Source organism: Macrobrachium nipponense, chromosome 20, assembly GCF_015104395.2.
Source record: "Macrobrachium nipponense isolate FS-2020 chromosome 20, ASM1510439v2, whole genome shotgun sequence".
NCBI lineage: Eukaryota > Metazoa > Arthropoda > Malacostraca > Decapoda > Palaemonidae > Macrobrachium > Macrobrachium nipponense.
The window spans coordinates 28,909,399-28,920,992 of NC_061089.1; the positions used below are offsets into that span (position 1 = coordinate 28,909,399).

The window sequence follows — 11,594 nt, forward strand, 5'->3', positions numbered from 1 at the left end:
ATAATATATTTTCTTGCCATCAATATCATCAAAATAATAAATTAAGTTACTTGACTGTCATTTATTTTCATTTTCTGTAACTAATAATTACCTATAAAATTATAACCAAAAAGTTTATTATCCTACGGCATAATTTACACTTAAACTTAAAGGCCATTAGAGTAGCATGTACCTTGAACTAATATTGTAATAATAGGTATAAAATAATGTTAAAATTCATGGTCTTTCCTATAAGTCCTAAAAATTACTCTAATGATTTTATGGAATGGTGGTGATTCGACAGAAAGAAAAATATGCAATGAAATGACAGAGAAAATAATCCTGCTGATCTATGGATGACTCAAAAGATGGAAGATCCGGTCTTTTGAGCTGAAGAAATCTGTCTCGTTGTTACAAATATAAGAAGAGACTTCTCAAATTGCTTTTGAAAAGATGCTTGATCAGTAGGCTACCGAAAGTAAATATAAATCAAAGGGAGTCTAATTATAACAGAGATAATCTGAGACGTTAGTTTTCACAAAAGAATATTTTAAAATTATATTTCAGTTTGAACGTCACTTGGCTTCAAAGTGTCTATAACAATAGATTCAGTTACTTATGACAAGAACAAAAAATTAAATACTATAACCATAATTTGAATGTCATAAATTTGCGAAGTGAATTTGCACTAAAATACGAAGAAACTGATTTGGATCAAATTTCGCTTTCCTTATATATATATATCATATTATATCATATATATATATATATATATATATATATAATATATATATATATATATATATTATATATATATAAACATGTCATGCAGTAGCCTACTGAAAGCATGAAAACTTGAAATTAATAATTTCAGAGATTTCACTGGACGAAATTACTTCGAAACAAAATTTGGACAAACATGTATCTCTAGCGGAAAAAAAAAAATGTTCATTTAGTTAATATGAGTGAAATACAAATCTAAGTTAATCAGTCAGCGAGGGTACTCACCACCACTTAGGCCCCCGTCTCTTCTTGACGGTGTCCGCCGTCGACGTCCACAGCAGTATGAGGATGACCGCCAGCATGAGGGGTCCACCCTTCAACCTCGCTCTCCACCTGAACCTCATTCTCCACCTCGAAGTAGCACTTCACTGACCACCTCGCCCTTCCTGCTACTCCTCCTCCTCCAGGAAATCTCACCGACGTTTGCGGTGTCGAGTGCGTTTGGGCTGGTCACGAGACATTCTTCTTCGGGAGGAGAGGCGAGAGTGGCCCTTGACCGCTGAGCTCGACGTCTTTCTTCAAGGGGGAGTTAATGGAGAAAACACTGAGAGCTGCGGAGAATGTCGATATCTGTGCTACGGGAAATCATTCATCGATGCAATAACGTCTTTGTCTGATTTCAAATCAAGCATTGCACCGTGTCATAGCGATCCTTACCAAGCACCGATTGAATTCATTCATGAGACTTTTCACTGCCGAAGGTTTGATTTGCCATCCGGGTCACGTCGGTAAAATGGCATTTTAGAATAACTCAAACGTTTGAATCACTTACGGTTAACGTCAGGAAGTATCTTTCCTTCGTGTCGTTCTTTTCCCTGTCCGCCTAATCACTGATACATCATCTCACACGTTTCTTCCAGTCTGAGAGTCGGCGAGTGTCTGTCTCTCTGTCTGTTAATATATCTTTGGCCACAGGATCTGATTCAAGGGACAGACACGCCACTTCCCGGAATCTGTGAAAAGAGGGGGTGGGGGGTCTCCTGTCACTTCCTTTTCCGATCGCAAACTACGCCACAAAGGATTCCGACGGAGGGAAGGCAAGAATGAAGAAGCAGCCCTTCACTGGACCTATATATGCGATCGCTCTTCTCCCTCCCTCTGCTTGCCCGATCACTGACTGAACTTCGATCATCGAACGTTTCAGAGCCTCGAGTTGACTAACACAACGGATTTATAAATACTAAAGCGACGCCTTTCCTTCCTACCGCAGCAGCACTAGAGCGGCGCAAAGCGACCCCCAATCGGTGGGAGTTTTCTTGCGCGACGGCAAGATCAAAACTAAAGGCAGAAGCCGAGGAGACGGGCGTTTACAACGCTACGAGACACACGCTTTACAGAGCTGTGATGTTCGGGAGAACACAGGTAAGTGAAGCTCAGGTACCTGCTGAGATGATGTTAGCCCGTGTGATCAGCTCTGGAGGCTGTGAAGGGGGGAGGGGGGGGCGGAGGGGCGGCGCGAGAGGGTCACACACACCCACACACCAAAGGAAGCCGACTTTTTCACAGCTTACGCCCTTCGCTAATATTAACTCCCTTCCACCGGCTGCGTTGACGTTTTACCTATCGCTCTATTAACCCTCTGAAGGACTTCTTTATGACGATCGATAACCTTTAAAGCCTAAAACGCCGCCGGCTTCGATAGCGGACGTTATTAGCGTGGTGACATCTGGCATCGCAGGTCAGAACGCATGCGCGGTTTCGTCAGGTGTGTGTGTGTGTGTGTGTGTGAGTGTTTGTGTGTGTGTGTTTGTGTGTGTGTGCGCTCCCTGCGTGGGGTGTCCATCGATGTGTCAGACAAAACCAATTTATATCAGACCATATCTTAATGCTGGATGCTGGGCAGAGCGTCCCATCGCTTTGCCGGGTCTGGGCACTGCCCACACCTGCCCGAGGGTCTTAATGATATCTCTTTCGGGTTAATTGGCCAATTGAAATCACCTTTACAAGCCAAGTGAAATATGATTTTAATCAATTTCTTAATTGAGGGTCAGTAGATGGCCGTTGATTATAGGGGAATTTAAAGTGACTGTAAATAAAGTCATTTCACTGCAATAGATTATTCCTTGATTTGCGTTATATATATGCTGCAGAATATCTGTTTTGGCAACGGCTGTCACTTTTGGTCACTAAAAGAATTCAAATTTAAAAACGATTTCCTTTCTATTAGAATTTTAAACATGTTCATAAATTTCATTGACGCGCCATTTATTTTAGTTTTTCTTGGCATCGAGTTATTATTGTTATTACTATTTCTGTTCCTCGGTAACGAATTATCATTATTATTATTGTTATTATTATTATTATTATTATTATTATTATTATTATTATGATTATTATTATTATTATTATTATTATTATTATTAATCCATCCATATGAACAAGAATTTATCTAATACTTATTTCTCTCTAACAAGAATGGTAATGTTAATAGCCACTTATAGCGCCGTATACATGTATTTATATGTAACAGTACATTCAGTGCTTATACATTGAATATTTACATATACGCATACATACACACGCACACAAATTATGTATATATAATATGAAATATATGAATACATGTATTATATATATATATATATTATATATTATATATATATATATATATATATATAATATATATATATATATACAATCCAGTTATCATACATGGGTAAATTTGTACCATATAAGAAAGATCATAAAGGGCCCATAATAATACCTTTATTGAAATGAGATTAGGAAAACTGGGGAACGAAACTCGTTTACACTTTTCTGTTTTTGTTTACTCCATATTAATTTGGAATTTTTCTGTGGAATATTTTTAAATAGATTATTTCCTTGAAAATACATTAATGGTACCAAGCAATGAAAACACTTTTAATGAAGTCTTGCAGTGAAATGATGATCTCACACGAGATCGTCAATCCTTTTTGCTTTCAGAGACAGGGCAAATCCTTCCTAATTACATATTATGGAGATACTCTAAAGCAAAATGTGTGTCACGTCCTCCTTTCAGTTCCACCACTTTTATTGCAAGAAGTCTTACGGTCGAAAGTTGTTTGCCTCCTTATCACAGTTTTGGTAAGATCATTGTTTGAGGAGTAGAGGAACTCAGCGAGAGAGAGAGAGAGAGAGAGAGAGAGAGAGAGAGAGAGTGGGGGGAGGTTTGGTTTACTACTTACTCTTAATTACCGGTAATAGTTCCTGACAATGACGGAAGGGGCGGCGCTCTGAATAAGGTCACATGATCTCCCACCACCCAGTTTCCTTGATGGGGGCCAATCAGAGAGTCGGGCAGCGTAAGGCATCGTGTCACGACAACCAATGACAAAGGGCCTTCGACTTCAACGTGCAAGCGATGTCGCCTGTTGAATTTTGCAAGAAATTTTTCCCTCTCATCAAGAGTGTAGATTCTTGTGAGTCTTCGGGAGAGTTTTCAGAGGTGAACCCTGATATGCGAGTCTCGTCGTCTTTCGGGGAATATTTTGCCTTTACGAGACTGCATCGAAAATTGTGAGAGATCAGGAGTCAGATGTTGCTGCTCCCAAAAAGATGTCAAGAAGCTCTTTCTACTCATCTCTAATACACACAACATATCTTACTGAGTATTGTTTTCCTCTCTTTCGATTTGAATTCAAGAGCTTACTGCCCCATTATTTTCTCCTTTTGTAATCATGTGTGCTGAACAAATCCTCTAAAAACTCAGTTTCACGAGAACGAAAATCACAAGTTAGACCGTCCCCTGGTTGAACCGTAAAGAGGAGAAAGAGGAAACTCAGCCACCAAAGAGACAGAGAGAGAACCATCTTTCAAACCAAGAAGGAAATAACACAAATCTGAACTAAGTAGAATAATCAGTCTTTTGCCCTGACGACGACATTTGCGCTTTATTCTACCTCCTTTGTTCCTTTCGGGGTCAGGCAGTAGGCTTCGAACCCATTATGTGACCCGTGTAAATGTTTGCTCACGATGTTAACCCCAAACACTGGGTTCTGACCCCATAACATTCGTTATTCAAAAGTTCTGATATCCGCACGGCACACCCAGCCCCAGCAACCAGGCGCCTTCGCTTTCCTCCAGCTCTTCTTCTTCTTCTTCTTCTTCTTCTTCTTCTTCTTCTTCTTCTTCTTCAGGGTTGAATTGGGAATGCGTTGCACATCTAGGACTTTAAAAGTCTTTGTTTTTATTGCACTTTTATTTATGCATTTGATCTCTTCTTCAGAACCTGTATGCCTTGCGTCTATATTGCAATGGCTATATCTTTTATCACACTTTATCTCTGTTTTGCTCCGTGTTAGTTATGTTCCATTCTGAGGCATTACTTCACGGATTCTCTTGTAACATGTCTGCGTTCTCTTTGTTTCAAAATATTTGCGGTAATTTAGCTATTTTATCCCGTTATCCTTACTCTTTTTTTTTTTAAGAGAACACTCCAACACATATATTACCAAATGTTCAATATACATAAAGAGTGAAATGACTTATATACCCAAAGAAACCCCTTGCTGCATTGAATACGCACTCAGTATGTAACTCTCAATAAGCTGCTACGCATTTGGGTCTTCTTGGAGATTTTTGTGGTTTCTTTGTTGCTGTTAATAGTAACTTCGTTGCTTCACTTTTTTTTTTTTTTTTTTTTTGTCAGACAATTTCTACTCCGTCTCAGGTGGGTAACTGAGCTGTCCAGTTCTCGCTTGTGGCCACTGAAGTAATTCAATACTTTGTTATATAGCCCATTGTATTTGTATATGGACTTGACTTGAAATAAATGACATTATTTTATTATCATTAATATCAAAAGTGAAAGCCTCGAGCCGTACCTTCTTCTAAAGCCATCATTCAGAAGTGGAGTCCTGTAATGCATGAGTTACGTTCAATTCAACGTGAAAGATCTCATTAATAGAAAAAAAAACACAAGACCTTAAAAAAAACATTTTCTCTACAAATCTAGTGATCCATCAAACAAAATGAGAATTACTTTTGACTTTTCGATGCTTTAATACAATTGGGCGCCTTGGGTGTCTGTTCAAGCATTTGAAACTGGGTGGATGTTTGTTGCGTCCCTTTTGGATTGCGCATGTGGAATATTATACAACGATCGTGAGGGTCTTCATACCGTATAAAAAAGACAACTGTCACCCACACATTTAATATATATATATATATATATATATATATATATTATATATATATATATATATATATAAAATGTATATAATATGTGTCTATGTGTATGTTACAAGGTGTTACAGGATTAGGATGTCTCAAAGACATCGTGCGCTTACTTATCTGTAGGGGCAGGTTTTACTGTGCATTCGCTTATACATGCCATCTGTATGAAAGATATTTTGAGTTTCTGTAACAAAAGTAAATGCTCTAACAACATAAACAGGAGAGTCGCTAGTTTGGGTAAGAGCGGTTCTCAGAGAAGTATGAGCTTATGTCTTCGTGAATATTCGGTATTTCAAAATATGCTGTTAGACGTCAGCGAAAAGATCTTAATTATGCAGGCCAGAGTTTGTAGATTATTATTAATATTAAAAAATAAGCTAATGAGATTGGTGAAAGACCTTGGAAATGCTTTTATAAAGAAGGTAAAGTGTTCACGTCAGCAGGAGATGATTTGACATCATATCCTCCAGGCTCCTTTTTTTCATTCTTTATTCTCGCGAAACATTTCGTAAACGATCCAGTGTCTTCCTATGCATTGAGGTTTAGGTCATCCATGTTTTCATTACCCTCATATCTTATTTAATTGATTTGTGATTGATATAACTGACGTCGCAAGCCATAATATCTCAAGTCCTCTTTCCATTCCTTAATACTCTTCAACATTCTTCCTTGGCTAACTTAACTGAGAGAGAGAGAGAGAAGAGAGAGAGAGAGAGCGGCTGACAGAAAGAAACAGTGGTATGTCAGGACATCTGTCTCGTCCCGGACTCGAACGTGTTAACCCGGTCTTTGAGCTCTTAACTACGGCATATGGCGACCCTTAAGACTTCTCAACAGCCTCATCACAACTTGTCAAATGACTTGGCCGCCATCCCGGGGTCTCGACCTCTGCGAGGGAGGGAGGGAGGGAGGGGAGGACTCCGGGGACCGTCTGAGGGAGGAGGATGGGGGAGGGGATAAGTGGTAGGAAGAAGGGTAGGAGGTGGTGATGGGTGTTCGCAAGGACTAGTAAGAAGCTCCCATTTCCTTCTGTTTCTCTTTCTTTCTTTCTTTTGATTCTTTTTCTGTTATGCTGTCCCTGACTTATTCTCCTTCTTCTTCTTCTTCTTCTTCTTGTGGTTTATCTGGTTTTATGCCAGCGTGGTTTCTTACTCTCAAGAAGCCCGTGAAATGATTCACTGGAATGGGGTAGTTTATGAATCTTCTGATTTGATTTTGTTAGACCTTTCCTTCCATTTCCTAATGGATGAATAGCAGCGTTCTCTCTCAGAATACTCCATACTTATATAACATGCTTATTCCAAATGGACGTAATGCCTTAATCCAATGGTAATTTTTTTTCTTGGAGCTAAAGAACTCTCTTCCTTTGACCAAACAATCAATGTCTCGGTTACTCAACTTTTTAATAGTTTTAACAAACTTTTTAAAGTTTGATATTTCCTTATATTTTTTTCTGTCTGCAAGTGCCTTCTGCTATTTTGTTTAGTGTGAAAAAAATAACGTTATACACGAAAGGAAATTGTTCTTTGGGGTTAAAGGGATGGATTTAAGATACTATGGAAGTCGTCAGCGTAGAATGATAAAGCCACAATGGGATTTTCCTTACTAGAACTCATTTATCTGAGTATCAAGTTTGTTTTGTTGTAAGCTCTCTGCGTCATCGGTGATTGGTGACCATAGCGAGTAGACTGCTGCTTCTTAACTAGTCTCTAGAGTTGAGACTGCTATAGCCTGATGCCTTTTTCCTTCATGCCACTGGTTCTGGAACCCACTCAGCTGGGCCGGTAAGTGGACGGCACGCTGGGATCGAACCGCGATCTGTATGACTGAGCTACTGAGCCCAACTACTTACGTACATATACACACACACACATATATATATACATATATATATATATATATATATATATATATATATGTAGTGTGTGTGTGTGTGTGTGTGTGTGTGTGTGTATGTGCGTGTCTTTGTGTGCTAAAACTGCCATGAACAGGTCAAAAGTGGAAATTCCCCCTCTGCCTTGCCTTTCAAGTTCAACAGGAAGTAGTTCCTCGTTGAACGAGTTGGTTACGTGCTCGCCTACCAATTTGGCAGTCCGGAGTTCGATTCCCCGCTCTGCCAACACGGAATCAGAGGAATTTATTTCTGGTGATTAGAAATTCATTTCGCGATATAATGTGGTTCGGATCCCACAAGCTGTAGGTCCCGTTGCCAGGGAACCAGTTGGTTCCTAGCCTCGTAAAAATATCTAATCCTTCGGGCTCAGCCCTAGGAGAGCTGTTCATCAGCTCAGTGGTCTGGCTAAACTAAGATATAATTAACATTTTCAACAGGAACTGAAGGCCTGCCTGTGTTTTCCCCTCGACATCAGCAGTCAGCAGATCTCATCAAAGATCGGAAAGTGAGTAAGAGCTGAATAATGATGCTCTGTTTTGCATGCAATGAAAGGCTTTGTACTTTTAAGGGATTTGGGTTTGCGACAAAGCGTCAATGGAATGACTTCATCACTTGGTGGTTAACATGTCTGGGAAGTTGGAAAGGTCAGTGCGCCGTCTGGGAACGAAGGAAATGAATAGAAAAGTCCTTTGAATTAAATCCGACTTGTAAATAAACAAAATTTTAAATCAATTCGTTGTAACTCGGAAATTTTGAAGGGTCAATTCATGGTAGCGAATAATGAACGCGAAAGCGTTAAAAAAAAAAAAAAAACATTCACGATAACAAACAATCAACCGATTTGAAAATAAATTCTTTCTTGCTCGGAAATTTTCTCATAGAATACCGATTGAATTCAGCTGCTATTATTATTATTTTTAGTAGTAGTAGTAGTCGTAGTCGTAGTCGTAGTCTGCTGTATTTGACTCAATTGGACCAAATCTAAGATCACATGTAATTATCCGAAACTATAAACTTTAGGTTTCAAATCTCTCTCTAGAATTTTTTACTTCAAGATGAATCCAAATGCTGCTCTCACTACTTGTAGATCATTATTGCTAAATGTTTTCGGCCCTGCTCTATTGAGAATAGAATCTAGAATTTAAGCCAAAGACCAAGCGCATGACCTATAAGGTCATTCAGCGCTAAAACGGAAATTGACAGTAAAAAAAGGTTTGAATGGTGTAACAGGAGGAAAAAATGGCATGAAACAATTGTTAGAAGAGGGTGAAAAAATTATATCTTAGTCTAACCAGACCACTGAGCTGATGAACAGCTCTCCTAGGGCTGCCCCGAAGGATCAGATTTGTTTACGTGGCTAGGAACCAATTGGTTACTTAGCAACGGGACCTACAGCTTATTGTGGGATCCGAACCACGTTATATCGAGAAAAGAATTTCTAATCGCCAGAAATAAAGCAAGGTGGAAGAAGGGGGATATGAACGGAGGTACAGTTAAGGGAATGAAAGTAGTTGCAGCTAGGGGCCGAAGGGACGCCACAAAGAACCTAAAGTAATTCCTATTCGGCAGATATCTCCACCGCCGTCAATCTTAGGGAATACACATGAACAGCGCAAGTATAAAAGAGACCCATACAAAGTATGTTTAGTTTGTCGAGACCAACTGAGCATTGAAGAATCTTTAATTAAGTGTTTATCAAGATCTAAAACCTGAGATCCCCTGAATATAAACTTTTCTACCGAAGCAGAATGTTTCCTTCATTCATCAGTTCTATTTTGGTCTCTTTGTTTCTCTCTCTCCCTCCTTCTCTTTGTCTCATATTATTTTCTTTGTTTTGCTATCGTTAGTGTATTTTTTTATTTTGAGATATTTTACACGTTCCTTTTGAAATAAGTGTTATTTACCTTTCTGAAAGAGAGAAAGAAAGATGGATCAATTTCCTTGAAGGAGAGAGACAGAGAGACAGAAAGAGAGAGTGACGTGAAGTATCCGAGACATATATATATATATATATATATATTATATATATATATATATATATATATATATATATATATATATATATATACTATCACGTTCCAAATTTTCGTGATTCAGTTTATATACGTATATATATATATATATATATATATATATATGTATATATATATATATATATATATATATATATATATATATATATATATATGTATATATGTATGTATAATTATTTGGCAGCAGATTTACGGAAAAGAGAGAGAGAGAGAGAGAGAGAGTGAGAGAGAGAGAGAGAGAGAGTGCCTCACTCTAGGGAAGGCAAAAATGCAGGAAAAATTAGAAACCAGCAAAATTTATGACCGACTTAAGGTGAATAATAATAATAATAAAATAATAATAATAATAATAATAATAATAATAATAATAATAATAATAATATAACAATGCGTATACTGATAATTATAAATGAATGAAATGATTGCAAGTTTCGAATCCAAGGATGTCAGTGTTCTGTGTACCACTCGGTGTGACACACCATTCAACAGACCGCAGATTTACTGTCCTATGTCATCGTATGTCATCTGAGATGCTCAACTCAGGAAGGAGGTCTTATGACGAATATAACTCTGGTGGTAGGGGCTCTATATTAGGTTGACTTTACTCTATGAAAGCTGAGAACAGACAATCTCTCTCTCTCTCTCTCTCTGTGCAACAAATGGAAGAAGAAAAAACTTGAGGCCCTCTCAAGGAAGTGAAATGTTGAGAAAGATAATTTCTCTCTCTCTCTCTCTCTCTCTCTCTCTCTCTCTCTCTCTTTATATATATATATATATATATATATATATATATATATATATATATATATATATATAACTGAATATATATGTATATATATATATCCGTCACTCGGAAATTTCACGTCTCTCTCTCCTTTAAGGAAACTGTTATTTTCTCTCTCTCTCTCTCTCTCTCTCTCGGATATAAACTGCGAAAACAATTCGGTTTCAGTATCCCGACCGGCCAAGCCAAAGTCCATCGCCGTCCGCCATCCATCATGGCCTGCAAGCATTTGAGGCTGGGCAACTGAAGTTGCAAGCGCGCCCGCACACTTCCCCAAAGCAAGATGCAAGCGGCGGGCGGGCGGGAAGCTGCATCTTGCCCGGACCACACTCTCTCTCTCACACACACATGGAGACCGGAGGAGTCGGTCCTCCCCCAGCATCGCCCTTCGCGAGAGATTTCAATTCCCGCTGGTGTGGGGACGCCAAAGTAAGTATCATTAGGAAGTCCTCTGGGCTAAATGTTCCTCCGGAGGAAGGCGAAGGACGTCATAAAATCCCTTCCTTAATTATATTTACAACCATTTGCAAGCCTAGCTATGATTGCCTCAAACCTCTCTAATAACACAGGTTGGCGGAGGCGTCGTTGAGAGCTCCCGCCTCCCTCTCCCGCCGGCCAATCACAACTCAGAGCGGCTGATCTGAAGGATGAAGCGCGGGTTGTGATTGGCCGTCTCGCCAGCGGCGTCTCTTTCATCTACACTTCAGCTCCGCCTACCTTCTCGCATAGCATGGATGGACCTTGCAAAGGGTCTGAGCGAGTTGAACAAAACAATTCAACTCTTTTACATGACATCTACATTAATTTTATGGTCTCTTCATTAGGTCGTTATCTACACGATCTCTGATGGCGTTGTTTACATTATCGTGATGATACGGAGATAAAGACGTCCGCCGGGCGATCGCTCATAAAACGCTCTACGTACATCCTATTCAATTTCATGGTGCCTTTTGTCAGCGGACCC

At 39.0% G+C, this 11,594-nt stretch overlaps 1 protein-coding gene across 1 annotated transcript in view; it reads right to left on the reverse strand.

Moving 5' to 3' along the window:
* The window catches only part of LOC135224205 (protein Wnt-1-like), a 141,534-nt gene extending 139,396 nt beyond the window's left edge, over positions 1-2,138 (reverse strand). The window contains exon 1 of the mRNA XM_064263064.1: positions 988-2,138. Within this exon, the coding sequence (XP_064119134.1) occupies positions 988-1,106 (119 nt within the window). The 5' untranslated portion in view covers positions 1,107-2,138. The remainder of the gene's footprint in view (positions 1-987) is intronic.
* Positions 2,139-11,594: the final 9,456 nt, after the last annotated feature.